This window comes from Rhea americana, unplaced genomic scaffold (genome assembly GCF_003343005.1).
Source record: "Rhea americana isolate MKP2758 unplaced genomic scaffold, rheAme1 scaffold_61, whole genome shotgun sequence".
NCBI classification, from domain to species: domain Eukaryota; kingdom Metazoa; phylum Chordata; class Aves; order Rheiformes; family Rheidae; genus Rhea; species Rhea americana.
Window position 1 is genome coordinate 4,390,828 of NW_028186768.1, and position 19,634 is coordinate 4,410,461.

Consider the following 19,634-nt stretch of genomic DNA (forward strand, 5'->3'; position numbering starts at 1 on the left):
CGGGGCCCGGCGCAGTCAGGGACACCCGAGCTCTTGGAAGCGATCGTGACCAGACTGCTGGTATTTTTTTCGCGGATTTTTTTCCAAAATCCTTTAGATTTTCTCGAAAAGGCTGCTTTTAGGCTGCTCTTCTGGAAATAAAGGACTTTTTTGTTGTTAACGTTGCATCTCCTGCTTTTCAGCGAGGGCGTTGAGAGGGGGCGTTCAACATTGCCATGCCTTTTCTAGAAGTTCTTCTGCRAGATTGGGAAGAACTTCATATTAAAAGAAAAAAAGAGGGAGATGGGAAGCGAGAGAGACTTAAAAACCATGCCTAAGTGGATACTAAAGGAACAGAAAAGGATGTAAWTCTAATTTAAGCAAGTCTATTGAACGTATCACTTAACTTTTGATTTTTTTGCACTTGAGGCAAAACCTTACTGTTCAAAATTAGCATCTCATGTATAGTTTCAGGGTCTTTTTGTGACCTCCTTGCTAACTTTCTCTGGCAGAGCAGTGCTTTCRCATGCAGCCTAGCTGTTTTTTGGTTAAAGAGATGACATTCAACATACACTGAGGAAGTCTTAAAATTCTTCTATTTTCTAGGCCACAAAGAGCAAGGCCTCAGAGGAGAGYGATGCACCTCCACCCAAAAGAGCCCCCATCTTTTATGGCAGTTTGGAAGAGAAGGAGAGAGAGCGTCTTGCAAAAGGAGAGTCAGGCCTGCTGGGAAAAGATGGGGTGAAAGCTGCAATTGAGGCTGGCAACATTAACATAAGCAGCGGTGAGAATGCTTAACCCTGTCGCCCTTTTGGTTCCACTCTTGATTTTGACATATCCATAAGTCTCTCTGTTTGGGTTGCAGCATAATTTAAAATCGAGAATGTGACATCTTTGTCCAGCCATTGTTTTCAATTTAATGGCTTTGTTTTTGGTTTAGGTGAGGTCTTTGATCTTGAAGACCATATGAGCGAGCGTCAGGCAGAAGTCTTAGCTGAGTTTGAGCGCAGGAAGAGAGCCCGGCAAATCAATGTTTCCACTGATGACTCTGAAGTGAAAGCCTGCTTACGAGCCCTTGGGGAGCCCATCACGCTCTTTGGAGAAGGCCCTGCAGAGAGGAGGGAGAGGTGCTGTGCCCAGTCTTGTGTATTGCTAACAGTTGACACTATCCTCTTGGTCAAATTCCTGAAATATTCCTTGTGGTTTGGGTGTAAGGAATGCTCCTAATCAGTAATGCTTCTTTAAAACGTAGAAAGAATTACAGGGGGTGGAAGAAGGGAGGCGGTGATCATTTGACAGACTATCTGATGACCCACTGACTGAATATGATTTAATATGTTTCTTTTCAGATTACGAAATATCCTTTCAGTGGTTGGCACAGATGCCTTGAAAAAGAGTAGGAAAGATGACGACAAGTCTAAAAAATCCAAAGAAGAGGTAGTCTTCCTTCTTTTTTCTTTTTGGTGCTGCTAGCATTTAATGTGGCAGGGAATATTTAAAGTTTTTAGATACCTTATTTAGATGGTCTCTGAAACATCCAGTGCTTTCGGTTTCAGTTAGACTGACAGTGAGGGTTGCCATGTACTTAAATCGGGAGAATTAAGTCTAGGTTGTACTGCAAGCCAAATTCCATGTTGTATATGGCATATAAACCAGGAGACTGGGCACTGGGACTGTTATTTGGTAAATCCTTTATTGCTGATTATCTTTGTACTCAGGAGGAAAAAACTATATTCCTGCTACTACATCTAGTTCTGGTWTTGATTATTCTTTCATTCTGCCTCTCTTTTCTGAGTCTGTCTTTTCCTTATGATTTTGGAAGGTTGCTGTAAGGAACCATCCAAAATTTTTGCAGCTCCAGGTTTCCTTTTTATTCCCCCTTCTCCACACGTCATCCAGTAAAATCTTCAGCAGTACATGGTCAAATAAAAAAATAAGGTAGTGTTCAAGTGGAATACACTTGTGGGTCATAGCTGTATGCCAGGATCTGATCTGTAGGACAGAGAATTGACTTGTCTGTCTTAATCTCTTTCTCTAGGACTTGTAGTGATACAAGATTCCCAGTTTAGCCCCTTAGAACAGACATTTTAAGACCACAAGATTTAAGAGAAGGTGCTGTAGTGGCAGTTACATACTAAGAGGAGGCCATCTAAGATAACTGAATGGAAGAACTCTATCATGTTATCGTTTGCTTTAGTTTTATTCTTTTTTTTAAGTATCAGCAAACCTGGTATCATGAAGGACCACGCAGTCTGAAGACAGCTAGGCTGTGGCTAGCTAACTACTCGCTCCCCAGGTAAGGAAAATGAAAACAAATGAAAAATAGAGAGATGCAGCCCTTTGTCAAATCTAACTATTAATCCCTCTGTAGGTAATGCAGGAAACTTGAGATCAAGAGAATGAGGAACCCGTGCTGGTAGACAAACCCAGCAAGATTAGAGCTTGTGTTCTTAGGAACTGCACTGGCTTTAGCCCAGTTTTAGGAAAGGCGGAGGAAAGGCCTGCTTCCAGCAGAAGGCCAGGGGAAATGTAGGGACTTGTTGCTCTTAATTTTGCTTTGCACAGGGCAGTGAAGCGGCTAGAAGAAGCCCGGCTGCTCAAAGAGATTCCAGAGGCAACCAGAACATCGCAGAGACAGGAGCTACACAAATCCCTGAGGGTAGGTTTGGCATCTGCTCAGCTTTGTTTTCGTCAAAAGAGATAGAAAGAGGTCAGCTGCCTGGAGCAGCTGTCCAGATGTATGTAGTTTTCTGTTTGTGCCTGTCATCTGTTGCAAAGTTCTGCTTTTTCTCTCTCCCTGTGACATGCATATAGCATGTTCTAGTCTTGTTTAGTGATTCAGAGAGACCTGCTTTAATTGTCCCTCTGCGTGGAAAGACATCACTGCGCTGCCTTGTCGCTTGCCTGTGAAGCTACAGAAGTTGCTCCCTGAGTTTGTCACAGTTTAGCTGACTAGGAGGGGACTGCTCAGTTTTCTCGTACTGTGYTGTGGGCACTATTGCCTGAAACCAAAGGAAATAATAACGAACACAGTAATGGAAATCATGTTTTAGAATGACTCTGAGATGCCCCTTTCCAGCATGTGAAGTCGATTCTTGGCTTAATGGAACAGAGTGGCTTGTGCACTGCCTCTCTAGTCCTACTTACATCCAGAGGTGTTAGCTGCTAGAGGATTGGATTCTCCCCTGAGAGACCATGCTGTCTGTCCTAGTCTTTCTGATCATGTTCATTGAATGAGATGCAGAGAGGCCCAWACTGCAGCGGTTCTCTGTCAAACCTGTTGCAAAATAGGCCTGCAAGGTTATTTGTGGCAAGTATAGGAGGTGGCATGTCGAGAGCTAAGCTGTGCCAGTGAGCAGTACTGGCTTACATCAGTGGCTCTGTAGCCCTCCTGCATGGAGCTGGAGTGGCTGCAGGGCAGCTCCGCCCTTTGTGTAAGTGACTTTTCAAAGGCCTCTGTCTCCTTTTTCGTAAATTGACCTACTTCATCTCACTCTTTGGGCAAGGCTTTCTCTACCTTGGTAGTACTTTACTTATTTGCCCTTGTCTTTGGATTTGTTTTCAGTCCTTGAATAACTTCTGCAGTCAGATTGGAGATGATCGTCCACTATCCTACTGCCATTTCAGCCCCAATTCCAAATTCCTAGCTACTGCCTGTTGGTAAGTGTTCTTTTAAAAAGCATTTGCACTAGAGATCTCTGAAACCTGAGAGTTCAGAAGTGCTTTTTGTTCCTACTCTAAACTCTGCCTTCACCTTGTTTTAAAGTTTTGCAGGGATTCAGATCTGAGTCTGTCTGTCCTTGTGGCTGGTAGCTCAAAGTGTACTGGTATTACGGCCACTGCAGAAACTCCCAGCGTAGTTCTGCAGCTCTGTGTTTGATCTGTTCTTTGAGGTTCCTGTGCCTGTCTGCACTGGCTCACTGTATTTCTTGTGTTCAACAGGAGTGGGCTGTGCAAGCTCTGGTCTGTGCCTGACTGCAACCTTGTTCATACCTTACGAGGTAGAGAGACTTTCACTTGAAACTGTTTGCTTAGTTCTTTTGTTTCTCTCCGGGCTGAATTCTGCATTGCTTTGTGACTCAAAAGACTATTCTAACACGAGCATCTCTCAGACTCATGGGATGTGGATGTGTGTATAATCCAGAGGAAGTCCTGCCTTTCTCTTTGAGATGAGAAAAGACCTAAGCTTGTTACTCTCTGTTTCTGAATGATGCTTTTTGATTTGTTTTGTTTCAAATCCCAGGTTTAGTTGCTTTGAGTCAAATATCAACATCAAATATYTGGGTCAGGTCACTTGAGAACAACAGTAAAGTTCCCTGCATAGTGATTGCAACTTTGACTAAATACAAATATGAGGGAAAATCTCTTGACTCATGCATGTAATTTTTCATCTCATTTTGTTTTGAGAATACAAGCCTTGACATTTGATACTGTAAGCGGGTGCTACTGGAATTGCAGTTTAGTTTGCAGTACAAATGTGTCTGGCAGTCACAATACAACTTCATCCAATATGGGAGGATGCTATGAAAGTTTTCTTTGGTCTTTGACTAGTCAGTAGCAAAAGAAGCACTGCTTTTCTGAAGAACTGKCCAAGATCTCATGGCAAATGGTAAAATTTTTACTCTTTCCTTTCTCTTGAGGACATAACACCAACGTGGGAGCAATAGTCTTCCATCCCAAAGCCACTGTCTCCTTAGACAAGAAAGATGTTAACCTGGCCTCGTGTGCAGCTGATGGTTCTGTCAAACTTTGGAGCCTTGAAAGGTTAGAATGATACTGGACACGACTGCTGCAGCGTTGTTGTTTTGGGGTTTGTTTTGGTTTTTTAGACATAAGACACTTGCCATCCTCCTGCAAATGTAACTCTTCTTGTAGTTACATCAGAGCAGTTCCTAGCCTCAGTACATGCCACCGTCTTCAGCAGGAAGAGAGATCATCGTGATTAGGGGAATCAAAACAGAGAAATTGTCTGGAAAGAATCAAGTCAGAATTACTGCTGAACGTTGGCACACTGCTTTAGGTGATGGATGGAAGATTCAGAGGTTGTTTCATTCAAGCCTTTCATCTGGCAGGACAAAGATTCTCCATCTTTGGAATCAAGGAATGAACTTTTGTCATGGCTTGGGTTATTGGAAAACACCGGTGTTTACAGAGGGATGAACTAAAGAGATAATGATGCACAAAAGGTTCATCCTGTAATAAAAATGAGTGGCTCTGTGTCGTTGCGTAGTGTTAGCTGGTTCTGGAAGATTTTACCTCCAGCCATTTACTTTCAGCCTGAGAAAAAGACRGTGGCACAGATACCAAGCTCTAGCACGTGCATGTTTGAAAAGCCGAGTCCTGCAACGTACCTCAGGAAGCTCCGAGATCCTCGGTTTATAAGCCTTAGCCCAGAGGCACTTTTTCTAAGCTTTTTGGCCTGAGAGAAATACACCTGTGGCAAGAGACAGATGCTTATCAGTCTCATGTGACCACGTCTCCTTAATTGGCCAGTTAGAAAGAAACTCTAGATGCTGTTCATATTGTCTACTAAAGGCTGCTGAGTTGGTGCATCCAATTATGGTAGAATAAATGTTCACCCTAGCCTGCCTGCCATGGGTATAGCATTGAGGGGTTTGCTGTACAGGGGTTTGCTATGYGTTCTGTGTAAACACAGAAAAGCTCCCTGCTCTGCAGTCAGTGTTTTGTTTCTGCTGTTACTGTTATTAAATAAAGTGGTGCCTGGGATTCCTGATTCAGGTCAGGGCGACTTTCTGCGAGGCACTGCACACAAGGTAGATCTTGCTCAGAGCTGCCAGTTGGTTGAGAATGATGTCACTGGGCTGTTGACATTCACATTACAAACTGCCTGAAAGTAACAAGGSCCTTGATAATTTTCCTGACATAATTATCCCAGGAGAGCTTTATAACTGAGGATGTGAGTGTGCATAAAGGAGTTTCACTTAGAGCTTTAGCTATATGAAYGGAAGACAGCATTAGATACCCTCAGTGGTCAAAAATTTTGGTTTTCCTGTCTTGAATATATTTAAGTATCAGCTGTTTTACTGTGATTGTAGTGATTGCAAAGGCCTGGTTAGTAGCAGCCACCCTGGCCAGTGTCCAATGACTTGGTTTTTGTTTTTCAGTGATGAGCCAGTGGCAGATATTGAAGGTCATAGCATGAGAGTGGCACGTGTGATGTGGCACCCGTCTGGAAGGTTCCTGGGCACTACCTGGTATGGAGATTTGGTTATTTGCTTTAAGACATTACCATTAGCTGTCTAGCTGGTGAACTGATAGGTATTGCTGCGTGTCTGCAAAGGAGTCCAACACTGGYAGCACTCAGCCGTTCTTGACAACAGCTTAACCTAGTCTGGGGCATTGCAATGTAAATAAAAGCAAGTCATTGGGATTCCTGTAGGACTTCCTTTCTCTGCTCCTCTTGTGAGATCCTGTTGGTCTCCAGTTGGAAATAAAATGTCCACAGAATTGATGAAATGACCTGTTATTCTCCTTGAAGATTTCCAACTGCTAGAGGAGTTGGAAAAGTCAGAGGAGCAGCCCTCTGGCTTTTCCCTGACTAGTGAGTGAGCATGGGACAGGACATGTGGTGAGTGGGACAGTGGTATGGGGCAGATGTTAACACTGATGGGAGAGACCCAGTGGAGCCACTGTGCTCACCAAACCCGAGCAACGCATAGATGATCTGAAACACTGGCTCCAGAAGCAGAAATGGATGCTACTGCTAAGTGCATTTCCATGAGTTCCTCATGGGCGACTCTCATTGGCAGCAAAGGATGATGATCCTTATAAATTACATYGTTCTTTTCTGTTCTCTCTTCCTTCAGTTTCAGTTCTAAGGGCTTTAAAAATTCACAGAAGCTGTCTCTACTGTTCTATTACTCATCCTGTGTCTGTAGCTGGCAGTTTGTGTGGCTTTCTTGAGGTCAGCTGGGCACAGCACTAGCAGCTTGGAAGGGAAAAGCATCTGAAGAGGCCACGTGTGCTTGTCATACAGTGCATCTCTTAGCTTGCCAGCAGACAGGGCCACCTGTTGCATGATCTCTTCGAGGTTGCAGGATGCCGTGTTTATGTTGAACTAGGGAAGCTCCCTTGTCTTAGAGGGACACAGTGCTGAGGATTTCTAACTTTTCAGAGCGGACAGGCTCATTCCTGGCCGTGTCTTCCTATGCAGCGGACCAAGTTTTGGACCAATCCACACATATACGCTAACAGCTGTTCATGTGTGCACAGTTCAAGCAGGATTGTAAGGTTAGATTGRGGATCTGGAATAATGCATTCAGTTGGATAAATGTTTTGTTTTTACAGCTACGATCACTCATGGCGCTTGTGGGACTTGGAAGCTCAGGAAGAGATCCTCCATCAGGAGGGACACAGCAAAGGGGTCTATGACATTGCCTTTCACACAGATGGGTCTCTTGCTGGGACTGGGTGAGTTCGTTTTGTCTAAAGATCGTACATGGAACATTATCAAGGATTTAATGTGGACTGACTCCRAGTGCCCTAGTGATTCTGGTGGCGAGGCTGAGTGTATTCTGACAGTTGCTGAAGTCTGTGGTGGGTAATGCATGGGTTCTTTCTTCACAGTGGACTGGATGCTTTTGGCCGGGTGTGGGACTTGCGCACAGGACGCTGCATCATGTTTCTAGAAGGCCACCTGAAGGAGATCTATGGGGTTAACTTCTCTCCAAATGGGTAAGAAAGGAGCTTGTRTGGTTTATGTGGAAACTGAGTACAAACACCATCTTTCATGAATGTGTCATTCCTTGACTCTTTGGCAGATACCACATCGCAACTGGCAGTGGTGACAATACTTGCAAAGTGTGGGACCTCCGTCAGAGGAAGTGCATCTACACCATTCCTGCCCATCAGAACCTGGTGACTGGGGTGAAGTTTGAACGTAAGCATCTCCTGTCACGTGTTCCTTATCCCTGCCTTTCCCGAGCTGAGATGACAGGGTATGGGCAGTACATACGACAGTCTGTAGTGTTGATACTTATGGGTACAACTCAAACACATCTTCAGGGCAGGAGGGTCTGTTCTTGTTTAATAGTAGATTTTTCACTTTTTTATTCGCAAAYCTTACTTCTCCCTTTTTCTCATCCTCAATTGCAGCCAATCACGGTAACTTCCTGCTCACAGGCGCCTATGATAACACAGCAAAGATCTGGACTCACCCTGGCTGGTCTCCTTTGAAAACACTGGCTGGTCAYGAGGGGAAGGTAATGGGACTAGATATCTCCCTTGATGGCCAACTGATAGCGACGTGTTCGTATGACAGAACCTTCAAGCTGTGGACAGCGGAGTAGCTCAGAGTTTCTGATGAACTGGAACGGAGATGTTAATGTCTTTGAATGCAGACATTCTTACATTCTTGCTTTTTTATATTAAAGAAAAAGGAATTTGCTATTGTAACATGCTGTATGGTGGCTGTAGTCACTGGCTGGTCTTGGTGTTCTAGTTGAGAAGGTTTTGAAGCGTCTGTGTTTGCCAGGGCTTGGTTGGAAGCAAGGCCTGGATGAGTTTCTCATGCTTCTCTARCCACATAACTCTTCAAGTATAGCGTGTTGTACACCCCCTAGTAACATCCTTCTTACCTTCTKTTTCCCAGGAGCCTTTGGTAGAAGTTGCTGGCTTCAAATTTGATACTGGCTGTTAGTTATAGGAAAATGGTACCCTGCTTCTCCTACGTCTGTAAAGTTAGTCTCTGAATGTGGAATTCTGTATCCTCTTTGTATTTACTCACAGTAGATTTTTAAAGGCTGGGGATTTTTTTTAATTTTCCATGCAGCATCTCAAACTATCTCATACCCTAGCTCCCTGGGCTATCTCAAGAATAAAGTAGTTCATGCAGGTATCTACTGTAGAAGGTACTGCTATCTCACCTCAGTACAGAGCAGGCTATTTCACTGTAGGATTTCCTTGTTCTAGTAAGCACTGTGAGGAGCTTCCTTTTTTGTGGTTTAAATTTCAATTTAAAGTTTTGCAAATGGGATGTTCTAGAACATCAGAATGTGGTCTGAATAAGCACCCTAGCTCCTGGGTTTGACTAAGGGACAGAGACATTACAGGTACTTCACAATACACACACCGTTTGATTTCTCTATCTGCTATCTTAAAAAGTCTTCAAGAGAAAAGAGATTTTGTGGGCTGCAAAGCAAAGCCACTGGGAGAAGGGCAGAAACCTGAAAATGCGTAACCTGGCAGACGGTAACAGCTACTGCGTGTTCTCTCGCAGCGTGACTGGCGCCCTGCTGTGAGGCTGGATGTAGCCTTCCTAGCTGTACAGAGCAGGAAAAGCTCCCTGACTTGGCTCTCATGCAGGAGGTTGGGCACTAACGTGCCTGGTAGCCACTGTGGCTGTTCCTGAATTGTACAGCAGTGCGCAGGGCTCTGAGGTCTCTCCAGGCGAGGGACSTCCCACCAGGCAGGCCAAAAGGCTTTGAGAGGTGCCCCCATGGGTTGCGTTCACAGGACAACCCTGGCCGAGCAGTCACCCAGCAGGCCCCAACCCCGGCCCCCGTGCAGGACAGCAGYGTGCTTCTCCCTGGCTCAGAAGATGAAATTCTGGCTGAATTTTCTCCCACYTGCTATGGGTGCATGTACTCACATTGCACCTGGAGTACAAGTGGCTGCTCCAGCACATGGTCCAAGGCTCTTTTCTCCTCCCATTAAGCAGTGCTCTGTCAAGGGGTCACCCAAGAACCACTGTCTGGGGCCGCACACACACCTCTCCTTCCCTAACTGACCTCCCGTGCAGCTTGTCTGCTTGGACGTTTTGTAAATAAAACACACATGGCTCTTTAGAGAGTGAGAATTGGACCTGAAGGCACCTACAATTTAGCTTTCCTTCTAAACAGTTCTAGTTGCTTTCCAGGAGCTATAAAATGAAACAACTAAATCCCAGTGCCCCGGCTGYGCTGCTGCTCTGCAGATGCCGGCAGGCAATGGAACGGGCTCGACAGAGCTGCTCTGAGTGAGCCAGTCTCTGCCAGAAGGGTCACCACGGTCAAAACGCTGCCACCTCCTCCAGCTCCAGGTCCGTGCGGTTGCTCAGCCGGAGCAYGCGAATTCCCGCGTTAAAACTGCCGCAGAGCAGGGTGGAGGCGTCGCAGGCGGCCAGCGCGGCCAGCGGGCCCGCTCCCTCGAGGCACAGGGTGGCCAGGCAGGCTGCGGAGGGAACGGGGACGGCACTCAGGGCCGGCAGCTCGGCCGGCTGTCGCCGCACAGCGCTGCTTTTGAGCCAAGAAATGCCCACTATCCCGCAGAAAAAAAAAAAAAAACAGGCGAGCGAACGCTTTAAACCTYGCTCTCGAGGGCCGCTGCTGGTGGTAAATGCCCGCAGGCGGCAGGGGAACGCCAGGCTCTCCTCCAGCTGGGCCTGCGTGTGGCTCCCGGCCCTGCGAGTGGCGGCAGGGAGGCGAGCTGCAGCCCCTCGCCCTCCCTGGGGCAGACGGACGGCTGCGCAGAGCCCYGCCGGGCAGAGCAGCAGGGCTCACGCGGAGCTGTTCCCCATGAGCTCCCCCCTGCTCCCCCCACCAAATTCTTAAGGAATTCAGGAAAATTCTTAAGGGCTGTGCTACATTTAACATGCAGTTTTGATAACCATCCAAGAGGGAAACAGAAATCAGATTCCCAGGGCCATGTAAGCCCTTCTGGTCACGTCCCTTCCTTGTTTCCCTTTAATTTAGGACGGATGCTCATCACCTCCAGCGTTACATACCCGAATACCCTTTTTTGGAGAGCAACACCAGCTGCTCTGGGCCTTATCTCCTCCACAACAGCCCTGTGGTTGGATTTGAGTAAAACCCAGAGGTTACCAGCTCAGTTGAGCCCACCACCGTGGGGAGAGGGAGACCAAGGAAGCAGCTGCAGCAGCCCCAGGTGACACCCACTCAGCAGGCAGCTCCCTCCCTACCTCCGCTGTCTTGGTCCCAGATCTTCACTTTGCAGTCGTATGAAGATGTGGCAACGATGGGGGCCGGAGYCAGGCCCCAGGGAAGGAAGACACATGAGGCTGTGGTTTGGAGATGCCCCCTGTACTCACACACTTGCCTCCTTGTCTGCCGCAAGTCCCAAAGCTGCAAGGCAACAGGCAGCATTTAGAGTCCAGGTGACTTCTTGGCTCCATCACTGTCACTTGACAACATAGAACTATTTCATAAAGAGTAAATTTGTTTTTTAAGAGCACCTTGAGTGAGAGGTCCCTTCTGCAAGAACCTCACAGTCCCTGACACTGTTGTCCCTGTGCTTTAATAAGGATGAACATCTGCTATTACAGAAGACTCTTGAAGGGAAGAGACAGGAAGAATCTGAGGAGCTCGACCAGCAGCCTCAGGCCCAGCTGGTGATACCAGTGTGAAGCCAAACAAGCACCACGATCACTGATCTTCTGCATGCCATGGAGATCAGACCAGAAAAAGCAGGAAAAAAAACAGAACAGGAAAAGCAGAACACAAAATGCAGGAACTGCTGCCCAGCAAACTCACGGTTGCCTCGCAGCCCTCCCCAGCGAAGCCGCCGCTGCCACTGACACAGTAGCGCCCGTCCTGGCTCACATCGCAGCACGTCTGAATGTGCCGCTTGCCTGGGAACGTGTGTGCCACCTGCAGCTCCCGGCTATCCCAGATCCTGAAAGCACAAGAGCGGGGGAGAGGGGCTCTGACACATYACTGCGGCAACAGGCAACAGCCCCATTTCCTGGACCGACCACTCTCTTCTTCCATGATCTGTTGGCATATTCTCCAAACTAGAATCCCTCTTCTGCGGCCACCTGTAAGATTTACCTGATCATTTTATCCTCTGACGCCTGGACGATRTAAGGCTCCCCAGGAACCCAGCACAGATGTGTTACCTGCGGAGGGGAAGGGATGAGCAGGCAGCCCGGGCTGATGGCTGCCTGTAACGCAGAACCACAGAGCTCCCCCGGCCTTGCTCTCCTTGCACTGYGTATTGAGCAGGAAACGTTGGGTGAATTCTTCTTCTGTTTCCCATCAACGCTGCTCCCTTACCGGGGCTGACAGGTCCAGTCCCACGTGGTTACTGGGGTTATCAGCAGGCAGGGAGGCACCAACGCGGAACAGGACCCAGCACCGTGGAAACATGGGCACCCGAAGACACCCAYAACTCTGCCACTGGGCTGATGCAAAAGAGGATACGGACCCTACCACAAAACATGCTTCCTAATGGCTCTGCTCAGCACTAGGCATTAATAAATCGCTGTACGTGTCTCGGTATCCTGGTGCTAGTGGAGTGTGTTTTTCCCCAGAAAAGAGGGTAAGCAGCCTCAGGTTCAAATCTCCACAGGTGCTTAGGCACCTGTGCAGCACATCTTGGGCTCAGTGTAGCACCAAGCTCAGGGCAAATCCTCTTTGTGCAGTTTTATGTGCAAAATGACTAAGGAGGCAGAGAGTTGCCCTTACAGGGCAAAGGGAACCAGTGGCTCCTACCAGATTCCTGGAGATACCAGCTCTGCACAGGCGCTCCCCGGTCTCTACATCCCACTTGCAAATGGTGTTGTCGCGTGAACCCGTGCACAGGTGGGAGGCATCTACAACCACAAGTTAATGTCCAGAAACTGTAAAGAAAAACTGTAAAGAAACCACTGTTYGGGAAATAGGAGTCACTTATTCCTCACCTGGGCTCACGGCTAGTCCAGTAATGACCAGGTCATGTCCCGGGAAGCGCTGCCTGGGTCCTGAAGTCCCCAAAAGCTCCCACATCATCACAGTCTTGTCACGGGATGCRCTGAAGACTCTGTTTGAGTCAAGAGCACAGGTGACCTGCAGGAGAAGATGGGAGGTGTACCTCAGACTTCCTGCTCGAGCCAGCATCACGCAGGGAAGACACAGCGTTCCTGCTGCCATGCCGAAGCTCCAGATGTGCATAAATGCGACCAGAGGAGAGCCTGACCTTCAAAATGCACTTTTCGTTTTCAGTTGTGGGTCTCAAGCAGGCAAGAAAAGGCAGCTTGTGGTTCAGCCTGGGACTTGGAGGGGGGAGGGGGCAGTGATGATGAAGCTGAGAGGGACTGAGGACTTGGTGAACAAAACGGCCAAGACCCACGATGTTTCTCTAAAGGGAATGAGCTCTTTTGCACCGGGCTCAGGTAGACAAATGCTAGCTCCCAGTCTCACAGGTGGGGGAGAGTCTCATGGATGCTTCTTCCGACACGTTGCTGCCTCAGACTCCCACTCCCCCACTACCAGGGTCCGCTAAAAATGGTCCAGAGAGAGGCCACTGATAAAGCTTGCAGGACACTCAGGCYACTTAGCCCATCTTGCATGGCACAACCAAAACTCCAGTGTGAAGCTTTTGCTCCCAAACAAATGCACCAGGAGCAGACACAAGTGCAGGACAGTTCTAGGAGGTAGATGAAGAGGACTTCATGCCAAACTTAAGTTACAAGCTATTTGAAGAAAGTAGCGGTGAAGCACCAAGAATGAATTCGTAGCCCCAAAAGGTGCTGTGAAGCCACAGAGATATCACAGCAATGACACGCTGAGCAATAAGCTCATCACAAAGATAAACCCTGCRGCTGATGGAAGAACAGACCTTTCCTCTCCTCAAGGGCAGTCTCTTTTCCTGACTGCTAGAGCAGTGACAACAGATGCTCCTGAAAGGAAAGGATTAATGCCAAAGTTGCTTAGAGACCACTTAACTCAGTTGCATGCTGTCTGGAGACACCTGTGACTGTTAAATGCCATCTCTCCTCCTGCTGCCTCCTGTACAAGTGTGAGTCCCAGGSAACAGCATAGGTCATGGCACTGATACCAACCCACCGAGGCCTACAGTGAGGTGGGACAGTTTCTGATCACTTCCCCCGTGACCAGAGCTGCAGGTGAGAGAGGGATTAACCTACTTTCCCCAGAGCAAGTGCAGAAACATATTGAGTTCCCGGATCCCAGACTGTCAAGCATGTCAAGCATGTCAAGGATGCTCCCTGGACTGCTTGCTGTCCAGGCTGTGTGCAGGTGGGCTCTTGGCAGCCACTCACTGCAGCAGAACAGCTTCATTTTTAAGTAGCACCTTTCACTGTTTGGCCCCTCTGAAGGTTTTTATATTAAGGGAAGAAACTGGTGGTTGAGACAGTTATTTCTATATGTATTGCCTTTGCAAGTAAGCAGGCTGGCAGTAAAGTCTCACTCCTGGAGCATTAGAAGGTGAGAGCTTCACTCCTCTCACCCCAGTCAGTGTCACACCCAAAAGCTCCCCTCCTCTCAGTGTTTTCTTGGGTAATAAATGTTTCTTTAAAACTTTTGTCTTGCTCTTTTCTTGTTTTCTCCTATATTTTTCCATAATCACACAGCTATTGAGGGACGCTGATAACTGCAGGCTGAACGGTTTGTAGCCTCACATTCACTCCCCTCCTGTTTACCTAGGTAGGGTAGGGCGTTCCTAATCTCCAAGCCCTGGTCCAGACACTCCTAGTCTCCTTTTATCCCCTCCTCTTATTTTCTCTCGTYGTTTCTGCCCCCAGCTGGGAGGTGCATCGGCCATGCCACGCGTAGTGGCACCCACCCTAGCCTGTTTGCTCTCCGGGAAGCATATTAGGCTTTGTAATCAGCGGGTCACGTGGAAGATTAATGCCCCACTCTCCCTGCACACGGCTGTTATTTCGCATTCAAGTCTACTAGATAGGGACATGAAGAAAGGTGAGCATCATCCCTGAACCAAAAACTTGACTGAACAATATATCCTGACTTTCTGCCATGCAGCCTCTCAAGTGGAAAGACAAGCACGTGTCCAAGCCTCCTGTAGCCACTTCATCTGGACACAACCACTGGGTGCTTCTTTTCTGGACAAAGGATCAGTTGGAGCCCTGGAAAAACCTAACAAGTTCTGATACGTAGACAAGCTCGAAGGCTTTCTTTCTGACTAACAAGGTCACGCCCTAGGTGGATGACAAACCATTGCTCTATTGCTCCTGTTTTCCAAGTTTCTGCCAGGTAACAGTATGGAAGCTCCCAACCGTACTCACGTAGCTGGCGCTCACCTTGGTGATCTCACGTTCGTGTCCGATGAACCGCCTCAGTACAGCTCCGGATCTCCAGTTACACACAACCACGCTCTGCRGAGAGAGCCAGTGAAAGGAATCAGCAGCAGGAGAATGGGCCAAAGAAGGTTTTCACACCTTTCCTAAGAGACAGTTTGGAGCTGTTGACAAAGAGCACTTGTAGCAACATGCTCCATTGTATYAGCAGGAAATATATCCTGAATTATTCAAAATCTAAAAGGCTTTTTTTTTTTCCTTAGTAAGCAGATTTTCTAAAGCAAAAAAATACCATCCACCATTTCTGTAAGGCTGGATTTATTCTTTGGAGCTCCATTGCTAATACAGTAACACCACATTAATGCCGAAAAGAGCATTCAGCTTCTGCAATAAGTGCTGAGTCTTAATCTACACACAGTYTTGATTTATGTTATACTGAGCCCCCACGCAAAGTCCAAGCCTGAAGAGGGAACAGATTCTTTTCGTTTTGGGATCCTACAGCAAATGGAGCCTCTCTATAGAGCCTATCTATTGTAAACAGCATAAGGATCAGTTCATTGATTCTCAGGGTGATGAAAGCATTTGACGTGATCAGACCTCTGGAGAAGGTTACCAAATTACCCAGGAGACTTGGGCCTGGCTGGGAGAGATACTGAGTTGCTGTTAATTCAAAATCATCAAAAGATGCTGTACTTAACACTTAAGAGACTTAAAAACATGATTTATCTTTGAAAGCAACAAAACCAAGCCTGATCCTGAACATGCCTTTATGCCAAGGCAATCGTGACTACCTAAGGCATCTTTCCATTGTAACTGCTGTCACCTGCACCATACTGCTTCCGCACTCCCATTTCTGCAGACTGCCCTCTTTTCCCTGATCTGTACTGCTAGCTCTTATCTCACAACATAAGAAAAACAAACCCAGATGTTCTCTCTTGCACATAGGGGTCTCCTTGCTTGACTACTGATGGCTCCTCATTCAGTCTTCACGCACCCACTGTTTGCTCCCTGCCTCAAGCTACAGGTAAAATGGGATTCTCACTCGAGATCCATTCCAGGTCTCTGGAGCCTGACGGGTCACACATTAATCCCCCAAGGTGAGCTTACTGTATACAAATCCACTAGTCTAGTTTTGAATTTCTGATTGGGATCAGAACTCTGGGAGATAGAGGGGCTTTCACACCCAAGACAGTGCGATTCAATGTGTGCCCTCACACTCTGAGCTCATCCTCTCTTTCTAYATCCAGGAAAATCACTGCTGAAATTTTTTATCATTCATGGAAATGTTTAAAGGTCACATGTGAGACACATCACCTCATTTTCCTAGCCTCCCTGGCAAAACAATCCAGAAATATTTTCCTGTCTTTGACTACATTTTGCCCTCTGTGATGGACACGTACCTTACCTTATCCTTTCCTCCAGACACGCAGAGATCTGGTTTGAGAGCAGCTACGGAAGTGACTGCATCGGCATGCACAGGGCTGTACTGCTGAAGAGCTCTAACAGGTCCTGTCTTCTCCTCAGAGCCATCAGCCCTGCGACAGGGAGAGAGACAGTGGCACGAGCTACAGTGCATTTTATGGCTCAGTCAGGTGGACTTTCCCCACTTAGACCGATGTTTAGAAGACAACAGTGTTAGTGAACTAGAGAACAGTAACATGACTTTGGAAAGCAGATTTCTGCCTTATTCTCTGTAATAAGGCAAAATGGAGGAAGCAGATTCCACCTCCTGAGCTGCTAAATATTTATATGTTTACTCACTCCATGCCAGTGCAAAGAACAGAAAAAAAGTTGCATTTCAATCTTACTAGTCTCCCAGGGTTGCTTACATCAATGGCATTCAAGCCTGGCTACTGTCCTGGCTGGTACTGCAACTTTGCTCTTTGAAACTAGCTTTGCCAAAGCTCTCCTGGTGTCCTGCTGCTGCTCTGTGCTCTCAGATGATCCCCAGGCAGAGATCACCATTTTTGCTCAAAATAGCTGATTATGGATGCTGTAGGATTGCGAGACACCCTCCACCTCACCAAGGTGGAGGAAGCTTAAATGCCAGAGCAAATGTCCTTCTGGACTTACCAGTAATCCCCTTGTATTTATTGTAGGCTAACTGTCTCCTCCTGCCAGCTGGACTCCCCTTTTCCTCCTGGCTAATGCCCATACAGTTGTGCCACAGCAAAATTACCAATATTCAGCCTGAACTGCCAGGATTCAGGTGCTCACTGTCCCACTCTCAGTGGCTCACACCAGCTTATCAGACAGTCCAGAGTGGAGCACCAGACAGAGGGATACTTGTTCTGGCAAAGGAGCCATTTTCATAGAAAACACTAAACTAAGACCTWCGGTTTCCTGCTCCAGTTGCTGATGAAAGTTACGGCAGTCTTAGCACAGGCAGAGAAGCAGTTTGGATCTTTTGGCCAAACAGCCACCCCTAGCGTTTTTAGAGTGCAGCTCTCAAAAAGCAATCACAGAGCATGATCACCGCTCACGCTTACATGCTCGGCTGCTCCTGGGAGCTACACATGGACTTCAGTCCTCCAAAGAACCGAGCAGACCTCAGAAGCAGGGGTCAAAAATGCAAATCGGACTCATACAGTCATTAACAACAACTTAAAACAGATACTTGCTACATTCTCYATTGCTATATTCTCTATTCATTTGCTGTTCTCTATTCAATCTGACAGTTGGTTTATTAAGACTTGTTCATCTGGGGCTTTTACCTGTATTTGGAGGTGTGGAGGTTGGTTTTGCTCTGCAGTTTCCCCATAGCGCTGCCAAAGTGCACGGCTCCAACAGCAGTGAGACGCACCCGGCATCACAGTGCCAGCAGCTGGGACACTTGCTGCTGCGACATGACCCGGAGGTTAGGAGACACCACGTTACCGTGAACCTGGAGAGATTTCTGACAGTTACGCACCCAGGATAAGGTGCTGATAACACGGTATTGACATTTTAACCTCATTTAGATTCAGAGAAAAAGAAATCAGAGGAAGGGACACTTGGCGGTCTCCAGGCAAAACCCCCGCTTAGAGCAAGACCAGCTTCAAAACTGAGGTTACTGAGCTTTCTGTCTCAGAGCTGGCCAATGCCAAATGACTGCGACAGATCTGAAAAACATTAAGTTCTTAGGTGTTCCATGGAAGTCAGCAAGCAAATCAAGAAGAGAAACTCCCAAGCTGAGAGCCCGCAGGGGCTGATGCTCTTTGACCACTGGACACGAGGCTGGGGAATATCTCCAACCACCACAGTCTTGGCTTCCAAGTTCCCTGGAGATCCCAATTTCCAGACTGGCTGACGCAAACAATTTCAGACTTTGGTTTGTACGGCTGACTCATCAGCTTTAGACCAAGATAACATCAGACACAGGCARCCTGAACTCAACTGGTTCAGCCTGACTTAACGTAAAACCTCAGCTGCTCTTACCTTGGGCCAAGTAATGGTTTGGGACCAGCAGCTTCCACGTCCAAACTCCAGCCCCAGRTCCAGGCTAAACAAGACCATCTTGCTAAATCTCTTAGCAGACGCACTGAGTCTCCGACCCGCTGCTGCGGGTTACAAGCTGGGCAAAAAGCGGGGAGAGAAGAAAGCAAAGAGCCATCCCCACGTTCCTGCCTTTCTGGGAAATAAATCCACCCTGCGCGTGACGCCGACCCCAGCTCAGGAAAGACACCCGCGGCGGACGAAGAAGGGCCGTTGCCAACAAGCCTGTTTCAATGACAGGGAATCACCACGTACAGTAATTGGATTCCTCTTAGCTTGAGACACACTAATTGGATTGAATTCAGACTGGGCTAGGTGTACATTAGCATTCCCATCTTCCAGACATGTAGGGTTTTTTGCTAACAAAAAAATTGGGGGAAAAAAAGGAAAGTCAAGCTACTTCTAGCACACAGGGGGGGGAAAAAAAGTGCTTCAAGTCTCTGCTTACAAAAAGTTGAAAACCAAACACTAGCAGCAACAAGTGAGAGGCASTAGTTTTCTACCAAACGTTCCCTTTCTAATTTTACCCTGAGAGCCTGTGTGATTAGCAATATCTAGCTAATCTCTGCTTGCTCTATCCCCGAGTCTGCGTGTTCAAAAGATATAAAGGAAAGTAAATCTCACAGTTCAGGGCAGTGTTATTTTGGCAAATAACTTCYTTCAGTCAGACGCAGATTGAGTTTGTAAATTGTTTCAGTATGTTAGGAACGAATGCAAGTTTTCTTGGACAACAAGAGAACACGGGAAGTTTCTTTCACCTGCAAAATAAAATTCTAGGAAAAGGCTAAGACCTTATTTTTGATTTCTTAATTGTAGTGATGTCAGCTGCATAAAACAGCAGGAACGGCACATTATCAGAGGTGTCTTTTACCAGGATTTTGCAKGCAAAGGTAACACAGTTTGAAGAGAAACCGATTCGTGCAGCGCCCCATAGGGCGCACCTCGCCGCAGCAGCAGTAACGCGCGTTTTATTTCACCACAGAAAAGGCGCTTCCCGGGAAGCGCGCGCCCGCCCCGGAGCGTTCCCCAAAGCAGCCCCCTCGCCGGGCTCCGCGGGGCCGCGGCTCCCGCAGACACAGCGGCCGCCTCCTTCCGCCCGGAGRCGCCGCTCTGCCGCCCCCCGCGGCGCCTGGCTTCCCCTTGAGCCGCTCCTCAGCGCCGGCCCCTACAGCCGGGGGCCCCGCGCGTG

The 19,634-nt window shown here is 47.6% G+C and overlaps 3 protein-coding genes across 3 annotated transcripts in view; 2 read left to right on the forward strand and 1 right to left on the reverse strand.

Annotated features, from left to right (window-relative positions):
- Positions 1 to 3: 3 nt before the first annotated feature.
- PRPF4 (pre-mRNA splicing tri-snRNP complex factor PRPF4) lies at positions 4 to 8,394 on the forward strand (the record flags this gene model as incomplete). Its single annotated transcript, XM_085320081.1, has 14 exons — positions 4 to 60; positions 586 to 763; positions 920 to 1,106; positions 1,329 to 1,416; positions 2,196 to 2,275; positions 2,545 to 2,638; positions 3,545 to 3,639; positions 3,922 to 3,980; positions 4,620 to 4,743; positions 6,105 to 6,194; positions 7,288 to 7,410; positions 7,567 to 7,674; positions 7,761 to 7,879; positions 8,095 to 8,394. Coding segments are annotated over 14 exons (1,596 nt in total), but the record flags the coding sequence as incomplete, so codon positions are not given.
- Positions 8,395 to 9,831: 1,437 nt separating this feature from the next.
- On the reverse strand, positions 9,832 to 17,817 carry WDR31 (WD repeat domain 31). The gene is made up of 9 exons (XM_085320014.1): positions 17,686 to 17,817; positions 16,377 to 16,506; positions 14,975 to 15,049; positions 12,617 to 12,761; positions 12,429 to 12,529; positions 11,766 to 11,833; positions 11,469 to 11,610; positions 10,898 to 11,060; positions 9,832 to 10,149 (listed from the first exon to the last, which is right to left on the reverse strand). Exons 1-9 carry the CDS (start codon positions 17,730 to 17,732, stop codon positions 9,989 to 9,991), a joined length of 1,032 nt encoding a protein of 343 aa, XP_085176140.1. The 5' UTR covers positions 17,733 to 17,817; the 3' UTR covers positions 9,832 to 9,988.
- A 584-nt stretch (positions 17,818 to 18,401) lies between these two features.
- The window catches only part of BSPRY (B-box and SPRY domain containing), a 14,227-nt gene continuing 12,994 nt past the window's right edge, over positions 18,402 to 19,634 (forward strand). Inside the window, exon 1 of the mRNA XM_085320082.1 lies at positions 18,402 to 18,701. Within this exon, the coding sequence (XP_085176208.1) occupies positions 18,402 to 18,701 (300 nt within the window). The remainder of the gene's footprint in view (positions 18,702 to 19,634) is intronic.